This window comes from Anser brachyrhynchus (assembly GCF_964034855.1).
Source record: "Anser brachyrhynchus genome assembly, chromosome: 8".
Classification (NCBI taxonomy): Eukaryota; Metazoa; Chordata; class Aves; order Anseriformes; family Anatidae; genus Anser; species Anser brachyrhynchus.
Window position 1 is genome coordinate 21,016,759 of NC_137702.1, and position 13,922 is coordinate 21,030,680.

The 13,922-nt window shown below is 47.3% G+C and overlaps 1 protein-coding gene across 12 annotated transcripts in view; it reads left to right on the top strand.

Annotated features, from left to right (window-relative positions):
* Nucleotides 1-13,922, top strand: part of RASAL2 (RAS protein activator like 2) — a 178,531-nt gene that overhangs the window by 49,476 nt on the left and 115,133 nt on the right. For 2 of the 12 annotated variants that reach the window (XM_080603475.1, XM_080603483.1), the window contains exon 1: nucleotides 4,961-6,025. The exons of 7 other annotated variants lie outside the window; for them this stretch is intronic. In XM_080603475.1, coding sequence (XP_080459601.1) covers nucleotides 5,431-6,025 — 595 coding nt within the window. In that variant the 5' untranslated portion in view covers nucleotides 4,961-5,430. Of the gene's footprint in view, nucleotides 1-4,958; nucleotides 6,026-13,922 lie in introns of those variants that run through there. 3 more of the 12 variants (XM_080603482.1, XM_080603484.1, XM_080603485.1) reach the window with 2 other exon arrangements.

A 13,922-nucleotide genomic window follows, 5' to 3' on the forward strand; every position in this document is an offset into this window, starting at 1 on the left:
ATCACTCTGCTCAGTTGTCAGGGCTGCATCAGCTTCTCATGTAGATCACGGGAACAACATGGAAAACTGAAGCCAGGAAACTTTCAAATGAGGAGTTTGTATCAGCAGAGCAATGGCAGAAGAAATTTGCCATGGAATTAGGGGGCAGAAATCTTCAAGAGGTTTTCACTGCCTTCCTTCAGAAACTAGACTTCCCAAAATGCAGACTTGTGTCAGTGGATATCACTCCATCTTTTGCTAAAAACTGAAGGTTAAGGGACGTGGAAATTCAACACAATGACGGTCCAGCAGTTGCAGCGTGCCTTGTCACGGAAATGGTAGATCATGAAAACGAGGTGCTCTCGGGCATGCAGGTATGGCGGTGTCACTGTTTAGCTTATTCATAGATGCACGCTATTCTCAGCATAGTGATAGTGAGAACAACCTGCCTTCTTTATTTACCTGGGACAGGTGAGCTTGCTGTGTAGTCACTGCTATGGTTTTCCAACTCAAAGCTTGGGTCCCAGGGACTCTTAATTTGGGCTCAGTAAATTATCTGTGTTCCAACCATGGGGATTCCAATCTCCAGCAAGCCTTGCTCTTCGAGTCCCTGTAACCCCAAATGCAACAATTTTTAAGGTACTGTTTGATTTGTCCTCTGCATAACTTGGTGCACTGAACACGAAGCGGTCAGGTGCACGGGTGCGTGCTGCTCCAAGAAGTGATGTTCACCTGCAGGAAGTGTTGCGGGGGAAACAGATGCATCTCGGCGATAGGGGATGGGAAGGGGATGTTAGGTCATTAATTACTTAGCCTTGCATAAACAAAACTTAATAGTTTGAAAAGTCTGTAATTTAAAGGGGAGGAAAAATCTTTCATCTGCTGCTGTGCTATTTAGCTAAATGTCAAGTTGGGTCAATTGGAAGAGTTTTGTGATGATTTCTGCTTTATATATTGATTACTTTTTCTTGAACGTTGCCAGCGCAGTGAGCATTGGACTAGTTTTGAAGGGGAAAAGGAGGTAGGGGGATCTAGTCTGCAAAGTTGGGGATCCCTGACCGGCTGAATCACTTCTGGTTTATCCAGGGGCGATGCTGAGTGCGATTGGATTCACTTTCCTGCCTGGTAGAGAACTCATTTCATGGCTGGTAGCTGGGGACTTAGCCTGGTGTCTTCTCAGAAACGTTGATTTCTGAACCTGCTGTGTTTATGATTTCGAGGAGAGGACATAGCTGAAGGCCCACATGTGGTGAATAAAGCTGCAGGGCTGGCTGGGGGCTCTGGTGCCCTCCCTCCTTTGGTTAGTGCTCTCCTCTGCCCCCACCACCCCATCCCCGCCTTGGAAAATCTTTTTAAAAATTGCTGGCAAGTTTATGCTTGGTCCAAAACTAAATTTAAAATGGAGTGGTTCAGTCATGGGAGGTTTCAATTCAAGTTTTTCTCGGTATAAGCTGTAATAAAGATGAACTTAAATGTTATACTTTGCATGTGCCTTTACTCGAGCACAAGACGAGAGCGAGACAGCATTAAAAATTAATTTTTATCGTCAGAGACACGTTCTCCCTCCAGCTGCTTGGCAGTGATGCTTTTGTTTTTCACATTGTTATTGTTATTTTTGTAATTGGCTGGTGGTGTTTATTAAACAACTGATATTGCGAGGAATTTCTGAAGCTTCTTGCAGCAGACTGGGTAGGTTTTTTGGAAGGCTGAATGGTGGAGGGAGGACTTCCCACGCAGGAGGCCGCTGCCAAAGAATTATCTTCATATGCTCAGTGAAAATGTAATGCTGCTTGTGTAAATTTTCTGTGAAATGTTGTTATACATTTAAAAAAGATTGTTTTCCCAATATAATGCTAAAGCTGGAGTACAGTTACGTTTCAGGGTAGCAAATCTGCATTTTTTGCATAAATTACTTAAATATTTAGGTGCAGTGAAATATATGCTGTTAAACATGTCAAATCAGATGATTAAATGACTGGATTGTTAGGAAGAAAATAGTAATTTTCTGAAAAAGCTTAATGAATGATCTGGCACAATGAACTACAAACACACCAGAAAAAAAAAAAAAAACCCTTCTGAGAAAATTTGCCAGCCGAGGATCACGTTTTTATGCAGTAGGTAATAAAGACTGGAAGCATGAGTGAAAATATTCCTGATTTTTCTCAAGTGAATTGACAAGCTCCTTTCTTCCACTGCAATTATTTTACCTGCTGACAGCTGAGTGGGTGGCTCTCTCTGGTTAGTGATTTAGCAACGCGCTAGCAGTCACTGTTCAAGTTGATTTCTTTGTGATAGACGACCGTGCAAACGCTTCCCCAGAAAAACTGCTGCTCTGAAATGACTTGAGCTTCCACACGCGGACTGCGGATCAAGGAGAGCGTTCAGCTACGTGAATTGCCTTCTTGCATCTCACACAAGAAATGCTGAAGCCAACTGAAGCTGATTCTAACTCGGCGACGTTGGAGGAGAACAGATTTGTTTGGGCATCGCCTTTGCTATGGATGATGTGTAGGAGGAGGAGAGGGTCCAGTTTGACTCGAAGCCCAGGCTATAATTTTTGAGCTAGCAGTTTGAAAGAATTGTCTTCTTTGTAGACTAAGCAAACTTGTGTATCAGTGATTTTATGTCAATAAACATGTTAGCCTTGTGTGCCCTTTTCAGAATCGCTTTGAGAAGGACCATTTTACCCCGTGCAGTACGCAGTGAAATCCCCGCTAAGTGAGGCAGCTGGATGACTGTTCTCTTGGAGCAAGAAGTGCGTTCGTCTGAGCGGTGGCTACAAGAAAGCAAAAGTGAAATCAAAAGTGAAGACCCTTCTGACATTACTTGAACTTAAACCGTGCCTTTGATGTTCTTGGGCTTTTTGTTGAGTGAAACAAGTGCTCCTCGGGAGTCCGCAGGGTAGTGATGGAGAGGGGGCACAGGATGAGAGCAGTCCTGGTGACCCTCTGATCCTCTCTGTCTTCATGCAGAGGCTGACATCCCACCCAAGCTTTCATTCTGGGCTAAATCCACGTGCCAGAGTAACGTTGCCAAAGCAGGTGGCAAGTTACCCGAGTCGAGCTGCTCCTGTTGGTCATACCGAGTCCCCTGGTGGAGCACCTAAGTGCTTCCGAACCCCGTTGCCAAAAAGGTGCTTTGTATCAGCTCTCAGCTTGGTAGCTGTGTTTCAGCAGCAGCTAGAAAGCATGCTGAAAATCTCCAGCAAGCAAATCCCGGGAGGAGTTGAGCTACTGCAGTGCCTGTCTCTGTTTTCTGTCCTCCCCTGCCCTTCGGCGCTCCCAGAAGTCCATATAGATGTGCTAGTGGAAACTCACACAGGCGAGGCTTGCAGGGCTGACCAGAAACCTACCTCACGTTCTCAGTTTTCTTGGCTTATTATGGCCTGTGCCATTAGAGCAAACCACACTGTCGTCTGTCGGGTTTATTTGTAGTTATTTCTGAAGTTCCATAAGGCCTGTTTTACCAGACTGACTAATTCAAAGCATTTGTTCAAGGCACTGCTGCCTCCTGAGAGGTCAAAGGCTCACCAAGGAACACCAGGACCTGTTGCTGGAAGGGGTGGGTGACCGAGCACCAGCGGCCGCGGCTGAGGTCGAGCTCCTCAGCGCCGTGCTTGCCTCAGAGGCAAGGCCCCGCAGGCCTCCGTGCTCGGTGAAAGGGATCGAGGAAGGAAGGAGAAACACTGCTGGCACTGGGTGAGCGTCACATCAGGAATTATTTACAAGACCTCAAGCCATACAAGTCCGTGGGACCAGGTGGGCTGCCTCAAGGGGGGATTAGCAGCCCCTAGGATCGAGAAACAGAGAAGTCTTTCCTGGTCTGCCTGGAGAAGAGCCAGCTCGCTTCTTTCCCGGTGAATTCTCCACCAGCGTTTTGTTCAGGTACATTTTGCCACTGAGGACACGTGCGCTGAGCAGCACGACTGCCTGCAGAGCAGGAGAGTCAGCTTCGGTGTTTTCGGTGCTGAGTTTGTATTGCAGTGTCCGAGCTGTTCAGGCGTCTGAGGTGGGTGTAACTTCTTGAGCATGGCAGCTTTACACAGCCACTTCTCTTGCTTCAATGTGAGGAACGCAGCTTGCTGCTGAATAGAGAACTTATTTCTCTACGTGATGGAGGTCTTGGGTAACTGCGGCCTTGTTTTAGGGAGCAGTGACACCCTTTTCCCTGTGCATTCAGAAGTAAGGAAGTTTTGCATCTGCAACTGTCAGGAATGTGCTTTGGCTGATGAATGCCATCGAAGCTTAAAGGCGAGATCCCATAGCGGGCCGATTAAGCTTTATTGGTCTGCCAGACCAGATTATCATTTTATTTAACCAGAGAAGTAGTTTTCATTGTCACTTGATTGCCAAGGGTCTGTCAGCATTTCCATTATAAACCCCCTATTTTCAGGGATTTGAGTAGACTTGAGATTTAAGTGTTCTGCTCTGAAACTTGGCAAGCATGGTCTGAGTTCACCAGCAGATATTTTCTTTATGAGATTTTAAAATAGTCAGCTGTTTCTTAAATTGTAGAGAAGGCAAGTTTTTTTTTTTTCCTCTTGGTTAAACAGATAGGATTATTTTTTCCACCCTGCTTATTCCAACTAGATTTATCAAAACAAAACCCTATTCTCTTGTTTAAAGAAAGAAAGAAAAGAAAAAAGACAAATATGCCCACTGTCAAGTTCTGTTTGCCAGCGGATCATGCCTCAAAGCTTTCCCAATCTCTGCTTCGGTGTGTGGTTGGTGAAGTCCCACCCACCCTCTCTGCCCTTTTTCTCCTCCCCTTTACTTCTCTCCCTTTGGTGTATTTACACTCTCACTATATTAAGTTGCAGCATTTCTTCTCCCCCCTTTGCCTTGCTCCGTGAAGCTTCCAGCACCCAGTTCTGAGCAGTCTGGGTATTTTACTTCTCTCTAAAAGGAAACTCTGGGGTGTTCCTAAGTGATCCAACGTACCCGTGGTAAATATCAACTCTAGGAATTGTCTTTATGTTGTGTGTTGCTCTATTTGGCGTACATTACTACTTAACTGAAGGACGTGTGCATTACTCTCAGTTTGACTATTGCAATTTTACCGCTTTTCTGAGACTTCGGTGTGACTTTGAGTGAAGGACTTTCACGGTCGTCTTTTTTTTTTTTTTTTTAACCAAATCTTTGATGTCGACTGAAGAAAAGTGAAGTGTGATTGGTGCAGAACACCACTGTGGCTTTTCATGGCTGGGCTCTTTTAGTCATTTCCTGAGAGCTTGGTGCAGAAGGGCGACAATGCAGGAAGCGGCAGCAGGCTCGGCGAGGCTGCGCGTGGTGTTGGAGGGCGGCTTGCTGTAGGTGAGGGCTTGTCCCTCTTGCTGACATGTAGAAGTACCTGGCGCTGGGGTTGATGCTCCTCGGGGAGAGCCTCTGCTGTCCTTCACAGCGGTGAAGAGGATGATTTGGGCATTAAAAGCTGAAATTCAAGAGTAGGAAAATGAGTGCTTTTAAAAAGTACTATAGTCTCTCTCCCAGGACCTTTAGAAGATCCTTGTCGGAACAAGATGCTGGCACGGCTACCCTGAAGGAGTATCACTGGTACCACCAAATGAAAAGCAAGAAGATGAATAAACAAACGACTTCGGATCCTGAGAAGGCACTCGGAGCATACAGGTGGCAGACACATCCACGGCTTCCCTGGAGGATAAGCAAAAGAGCGCGCTCCAGCAGTCTTAGAGGGGAAGGTAACGATCCGAGCCTTGTCAAAAGTTCTGCAAGCGTGGATGCTACCAGCACTGAGCATCTCCACAAAGATCCAGCGGAGATGCTTTTCCAGGCAAAGACGAGGTCGCTGCGGGTTCCCTTCAACCGCTCTCTGTCCGAACCCGTGCCGCACTCTGCGGCCAGGAGCACAAAGCCCTTTCTGCAAGCCGTGCGCTCGGTGGACTGCGAGCAGCAGGGCTATTTCGTCCGTGGCATCTTCTCTACTCTCTCAAGTGGCTTTTCAAGGATAATAAATCGAAGAGGGGAGCCTGTCAGTGAGTCACTAGGCGAGTGGAAGGCAGACGATAATCAAATTGATCCGATCACAGGTAATGGGCTCTGTTTTGTGTTGTTCTCCTTGTGTTACAGGTGTCTATAGTTATTCTTTGGGATACACCGCGGTTGTTTAAACTGGTTTTGAACTTGGTGTTTATTAACATGAGATGTGCAACTTTCTGCTGTTCTACCTTAATTTTAAAAAAATGACTAGGGAAAAAAAAAAAAGGCCTTTCCTGATTAGGGAAGTGGTGTGATGTTTTGGCATGTGCTTAAAAACCTGAAGGTCCCTTTAAAACAGATGTCTTGGAGGAAGCAGAAGCATTGCTCTCCAAAATGAACTGCGTGTGTGGTGTGCGCAGTCCTGCGAGCGCAGCAGCCTCGGAGGAGCTGTCGTGCACTGATGGATATATCAAGCCTGCTACTGTAAATGGAGTACTAGGGGGAGACAGAAAGAGAAATAAAGCTGTCTTTTAACCAGTGCTCAAGGCAGTGGAACGGATCTACTTCCTCATACCAGATTCAGAGTTTTGTAATCAATCAGCTAAATTGATGTCTGCTCTATGTTAGATGCCAAGGACGACAGTGTTAGGAAGGTTTAGCCAGCCAGGATTGAGGTCAGCAGGATGCCAGGCCGAGATTCCGTTTAAATCTGCCCTGCTGTTAACAATGCTCATAAAGTGTGTGTGTGGGGGGGGGGGGGGTGGAATTTGCCTTCTGTTCTCTAGGGTCTTCTGTGCAACTTTCTCATGGGCTACCCAGTCTGAACTGAGTGACTGCAGAGGCTTTGGGGAAAAAAACGCAAAGGTTAAATTTAGAATAAAAGCAAAAATAAACCTCCCTTCTCCCCAAAACCTCAGTGCTTTCCAGAGTCCTCCAGATTATCATATTAAAACCTGATAACATCTGGAACTAGTTAGAACTGCTGGACAGGTCATCCATATTAAAAAATAAATAAATTCATCTTGCTGTTATTACTAGGAAACGCTGTCCACGTGGGTACTGGGTCTCAGCCACAGTGGATTGTCTCTTACAGGCTTATGTTCGGTGCTGGGAGCAGTCACACTGCTCTAAAACAAGAACAAGTGGACAAAGAGGAGGAATAACTAAGAAGGACCATCTCCCCCAGCATCCCAGGGTTTGTTCAAACCACCTACATACAGTGTGTGATTTGTATTCCTCCACGACCTTGCTCGGTTGGAATTTGGCTTGATGATGCTTGTTGGATCTCGTGGCATACATGGAAAAAATGAAGACAGAGGATTGTTTTATTGCTGTTCTTGAAGACAGCTTTGTTAAGGGGTTGGTTTGATATTAGAAACAAGGATTTCCACTGCAGGCTTCCACTGTTGTTGAGAGCTCCTGGCAGAGTTATTATTGCGAGCTGCCTGGGATGGTTTGTTTGGTCCTTTCCGCCCACCAGTATACGTCAGCAAGCTATATTGGGAAGGTATTCTATAGGACATGAGCATTTTGCATTAAAATCGTGCAATCTTTGAAGGGCAGAGCATGCCGTGGTTGCTTTTTTCTTGGTCCTGGCACACTTTGATACCAAATGGTTCTCTAATAATTCAAACGAGTTGTCAGTCAGCTAGGTTGCTGGGGTCTCTGCTTCTAGTAGCATGAAAAGTGAACAGTGGAAAAGGATTATTTGTGAGAAGCCGCTGCGCTGTAAATGCTGTATGTCGGTTCTGGGAGAAGTACGGAGCCTTCTGGCTCTTGGACCCCGAAACCTCTGCCCGAGCCAGCCAAAGCTGGTTTCACAAAGAGCCTCGCAGTTCAGGAACTGAGAATAAACAATGGGACTCAAGGTAAAAGCCAAACTCTCTTGAGGGAGGAAGTCACAGCTGGGAAGGTGCCTGGGGAAGCGAGGGAGTGCAGTCACCTGCAACATCTCCTGAACCAGCTGGGCCCTGCTTCTTGAAGGCCTACCCTCTGCTCCTCGAGCAGACAACAGCCGGGCTCTAAGAGAACTCGTTTGCCCCCAAAGATGTGCTGCCTTGTGGGATTTATAGGCACAGGACAGCTAGTTGCTGGCCTCGGGATGTATCGTTCCCTAAGGAGGAGCAGCTCTTGCCGGAGCAGTTGGCCCTGCTGGGTCACCCCTGCCCCAGTGGGCCCGAGAGCTGGCGGCACTGCCGGGAGCTGGACGACAGAAAGGGAGAGAAATGTAACTCGTCTGTCGTGTCTCCTGTTCAGGAAGAAATCCAAGGAAATGGGTTGTTTTCCTGTCCGAGAGGCAGGATTTGGGAATCCTTGGGCTGTCAAACCCCGTGGTCTACCCAGACTTCTGACTTGCCCAGAGGTAGTGTGAGCCACGGGGTTTCTCCAAAGCATGCGGATGCTTTAACTTGGAAGGGCTGCAGTGAAAGTCTCCTGGGAAACATCTGGTTGGACAGAATTTCTTGTCGCTGTGACCCAGAACCAAGGAGGACCTTGCCTGGGGTGTTAAATACACAGTCCGAGAGGAGAGGCATGCTTTGGAGTTTAACCAAGAGAACCTGGAGGCATGCTGCCTGCCTTGTGTCCAAGCAACCAAGCCCTTTCCTTACTCACTCTCTTCATTAAAACCATTTCCACTTCCTCTGAAATAGTTGCAGATTATCAGCTTAAAAAGAAGAAAGGAAAGTCTTCCTCCTGGCGCGTGCCTGCCCTGGTGTGCTCGGCCTTACCTCTGGGCTGGGGTCGCGGCGGTGGGACCTCGGCATGGGTTTGAGGAGCGGCCGGTGGAGTTTGCTGCTGACCTTTGGAAAGCGGGGGCAGAGCAGTTCCCTTCTTCAAGAAACGGTTACCTCCCAAAAGAGGGTTGGTTGTTTCTTTTGGCAGCTTGCAGAGGGAAGTGGGATTTAAAAAAATAATAATAATAAAAAAATCTGGATAAATATTTTCCAGTTGGTCTCACAGTCTAGGAAGCATGTTCAGACGCTGCTTCATCGCTCCTTGGCTGCAGCAATCCCTCCTGGATTGATGCAGGCATCCTCTTGGGCAAGGAGGGATGCCGAACCTGCGGAGAGCCGTGTGTGCTCGCTCCCCCGGGACGCTGCAGCTTCTCCCCTCTGTGCTGCTTGGGAGCAGCTTTTGGTGCACATGCCCTGGCTTCTGACCACTCTCACACCCAGGCGTTTCGTACAAGCGGTTAAATTGACATGTGCAAAGCCCCGAGTGAGAAGGACTTGGGCTCAGTATTAAGGTATTATTTATACCATCATTAATTAAAGAGCACTTTAATTTCTAGCAGATGTACCAGCTCGAGGAAAGAGAAGTAGCACTCTGATAAGCTTAATGGTTGCGAACGCACCGAGATCTCTTTAGGAACGAGATAAGGAAGGAGCTGTGCAGACAACTCAAAGCCTTGGATCCAAGGGTCGTGGGTGAGCTGCTGCACTCTGTTTTATTTTGTTTTTATTTCTGAGTATTGCCAGTGACCCTTCAACTCTGTTAAGAGTAGATTTGTGAGAGACTACCCAGATAACATGTATTTCACTGCTCCTTCTTATCTAGATCTCAGGGCAATGCAAGTTTAATTGGAGATTGATGACAAAATAACTCTTCAGTAGAATCAATTATCTGTATCTTCAGTGGGTATCTCTTGGGGGAGGGAGAAGGTAAACACTGATTTCTTGCATTTGACATGCATTTGTCTTCCACACTTGCTCTGTACTTGAGATTTTTATAGTGACGCTTCCCACAGGATTATTTCCTTCACTTTCTTCACCTGGGTGAAGATCTGTTTCTTCAGTATTTTAATTTTATGCTGTAAATCATTTTAGAGGTTTTTTGTACCTAGGCTGAGAGAGTGTAGTTTCTATCCTTGCTTTTCTGGAATTGTTCTTCTTTTTTTTTTTTTTTCCGGTTCACTAAAGTTACTCAAATGTGGTGCTCTTTTTAATACAGTCTAGATTGATTAAATTGATTAAATTCTAAGTTTTGTATCTTTCCATATAAACTTCTATAGAGAGAATCTGCATTTTCACACTTCTAACTCAAAGCCAAGGCATTTAGGTTTCTTCAGTGATTCCCCAAACACAAAACTATTTCTTCTGTCTGAAATGGGAATTCAGCATTTATTACTCATTGAGGCAGCTTTTCAGTTTTTCATGTTTTCAAAAGTGCTTTCTCATTTTAGAAGTGCTCCTACTGACTCATGTTCCCCTGCACCCCCGGATCGCTTTTTCTGTTGAGCAGTTTATTTTTGGTGGGGTTTTTATTAGCGAACCTCTACACAATTGAGCTCACCCTGTAACTCACACGCCCATTGACGTGCTGTGTAAATGCCACTTTATCTGCACTCTGCTGTGTTCCTACGTTTCGTTGCAAGGTGCAGGCTCGGTGTTTGCAGTCATTAACCTTTAATTGCCAGAACAGCTTCAGGACAGCTGTTTATACCTAGGCTACATCAAAATGACCCAAGTTTTTCGGAGAGTTACAGCTGTGGGAGCAGCAGTCTGCAGTCAAGTGTCGGTCTGTTTTTCAAGCTGTAGTGTGTCTTCGTGGGGCTAAATGTTGTGGTACGTGGTGTACTGAAAGTTGCAGAGGGGTGGGACGCACCGGGGAGCATTCCTGGCATTTCACAGCTTCGGATACGGATCCTACTTCTCCCCCCCGAGTATTTCCTTCAGATCTTGACCCATGTGTCATGTTCATCACGAGCGCCGTGTCGTTTACTGTGGGTAATAGGCTAATGCTATGCAGATGAATGTTTATGATCACAACAGAAAACAATTAGCGACAATATCTGAGGCTAATAAAATTACAGTCATCCGGTGCTAATTATGCTTAACAAAGGGCGTCTCTGAGCAGGTAGTTGTGCTCATTTCAGCTGTGACTGTTGATTTTCCTCCTCCTTAATCCCAGACCATTTTGTCTGAAGCCAAAAATTAACATCCACCGGGATGACTGAGGACATTTTTATTTGTGAGGACTTTCCTGACTCATGAAATCATGACGAGGGAACGGCAGAGTCTTGCATTCCAGGTTGCTTTTTGCTGCTCTTGTGGTCTGTGTCTGTGTTTTTGCTCCTTGTGTGGAGCGTGCTGATAACCTGTGCTTGCAATACTGTTACCTGTGGTTACATTGGTCTTGAGAAATTAGTGCATGGGAATTACCGGGAGGGTAAGTGTGTCCTAGAGATGTCCCCTGGATGTTCTTTGCAGGGCGACAGGGTTCGAAGAGATGCAGCTTTCACAGAAGCAGCTAAGGAGTGGAAGTATGGGGATTAGGAGAACGGGCTCTCAGCAAACTAGAGATTTCGGGTTGTGGTGGGAGAAGCTTTTCCTTTGATAACAGGCCAGACAGGGCCGAGAGGAAGCAGCCGGAGGAGGAAGAACAGCCTTTGCTTTGCAGAGGAGGAGCTATGTCTGGCGAGCAGTTGGACTGGGAGTCTTTGGCCAAGTTTCACGTCTTGCCTGCTGCGTCCCCGGAAAGAGGAGCTCCGGCGCGAGAGCCCGCGGGGAAGGAGCAGCTCGCGGTCTGGGGGCAGCCCCGGCAGCCTGTCCTCGCCCTTTGCCCCATGGAGCAGCAAGCCCAGGCGTGGGAGGCGTGCAGAAAACAGTGGAAAGAAATGGTGTTGGACTTTTCTCAAAACGCTGTATTTGTCTTAAAGGTAGACGTAAAACACAGCCGTCGAAGTGTGCAGAAAGGGGAGCTTCGCACAGCAGCTCGGCTCGCCTGGAAAACTCTGAGGTTCCGCCACCCCAGAGATGGGAACCGTAACTCTTAGAGGCATTTAGAGCCTGTGGCCAGAGGGCAAGTTCTGCCATGGTGAAGCTGTCTTCAGGCAGAGCTCCTTGCTTTGCGTTTCCCCAGCGCTGCCCGTAATGGAGCTTGGTGCAAGCTGAGAATTGCCGGCGTGCTTACACAACCAGCACTTCCTAGGCACATTGACCCTTTTTTCTTGAAATAACAAACCCAGAGGAAAGTATTTGTTTTAGGTCTTTGTTTCATTTTTCCAAATAACGAATGGTGTACATCTGTAATGCTAACAGTACTTGATTTAGGACTCAAAGCAATGGCATGTTAGAAGTAAACAAACGTGCACAAGATTATCTCCGTGCTCTTATTTATAGCGTTACTTGATCGCTTGCTTCAGCTAATTAACTTGTTTTATTTAGCCTTATGCTTTCTGTGCTGATACTTTGGGGTAGTTATTCAAAAGACTCTCTAGGCTCTTCTGAAATAAATACTTCATAATCCTGTAAAACATCACTTGTTTTAAAGGAAGCTGTTTACATAAATAACAAGCTAATGCATGAACCTCTTGACATGTTAGCATTGAAACCAACTGTCCCCTGCGTGGTTTTGTTCTTACTACGAGGGAAGCTGAAGCCAGACATCTGGTCCTCTGTGGGCAGGAGAATGCTGTACTAGTTACAGGGCTGCTCGTTTGAATGGAGTCAGAAAACATTGTGTACAGAGGAGGTGAAGAAAATGACTGAAAGAGAGTTTTCGAAGAGGCTTAGGTTTTGGAGAGCAGGTGTTCTCTGCCTCTGTTCCTTATGGGGGCATGCTGGTCGTTTTAGTGTGTGCGTCTGGTGTAGGAGCATCCCTCCCAAAACTGCTCGTGGGGGAAGTGGTGCAGAAAGGGGCGAAGTCCCTGCCAGTGGCATGTGAGGGCAGGGAGCGAGCCAAGGGCGTTTTTCCAGCTCCAAAGCAGTGTTGTCAGCTATCGCCATGCTTTGCTGTCAGTGCTGTCTGTAGGTTTGAGACCTCGGGGATCAGCTGTGTTGTGGTTTTATGGCTCCTCCCTTCAGTGAGATCTGAGTTTTTACTCCTGAGATCGTTTATTTGCAGAGCTCTCAGATCCCTCTCCCCTCGTCACGGCCAAATCCCTGTTTCTAGGTGAAATGCAAGGAGCTACGCTGCCAAGTCCGGCGGGAGGCTGTAAGCAGACCTGCTCGTTCAGTTTATGTCTAACTTTTTCTGCGTATCTTATAGGAACAGAAGTGCTTTCCCACACCCCGTTCTCAAAATACTCCTGAGTATAATTGTCTGAGACCATCGCAGGTGTTGGTGATGATGCTGTTGAGGGCCGGCTGCTCGCTGCATCTCTCCCAGCTCGGTGACTGCGGGTTGCAGTTCTCTTCCAGCTGCACCTAGGAGCTCAGCGCGTTTCCCCAGGAAAAGCGAAAGCCCCTTTTTAATGCAGTCACTTCTGGAGCGATTCTCCTCGGCCAGTTGCTGACTGACACAGATGCTTTGGCATGGGGTTTTGATGAATTACCGCTGAAAAATCCGCCAGGCTTCTGATACTTGCTCCGCATCTCCATCTACCTCCTGGCTCCTGCCGGCCCTGGCTGCACCGGCACATGAGGGATGGCTTTGTCGCAACACTGCTGTGCGTGTTTTGGGCTGTCTGGCGAGGGCTGGCTTCTGGCTGCGCTGCTGTGGCCACAGGCTTCCTGTCAGCCCGGCTGCCGTCTGATACACACACAAGTATGGTTTCGGCCACCAGAGTCTTGAAATGACGGTCCTTGCCTTTATGCAGCTTCCTATGCACCTTCTTGAACGACACCGAGACTTCGTTTAATCAAAACAGGGTGAAGTTTTGGAAGGAAACAGAAAAGAAATGAATAGCCTTCCTGAGTCTGCTGTGAAGGAACCGAGATGTTTGTCTCCTGGTTTTCCTGGCTGCTGACCACGATGTCCATGTCTCACTGCCATGTGCAGGGTTGACTCCTGTTTCCCGTTCCTCGGTGTCGGAGGTGACCTGGGTCACTAAAGGCTTTTAATTAACCCGGAGGGCTCGCAGAAGGCATGCGGCACGTGGGGAAGTGCTGAGTGCTCCTCTGGTGCGGGTTAGGGCAGGAGGTGAGGCCCCGGAGGCTCTGCGGTGGTAGGCATTAACAGGTTCATTTATCTTGCACTATTAAAACCTCATCGAAAGGAGCTGGTTGGGCTATTCACCCCGGTGCTTCAGAGAACCAAGTGGGAAGGCGCTGTGTATGACTCGTA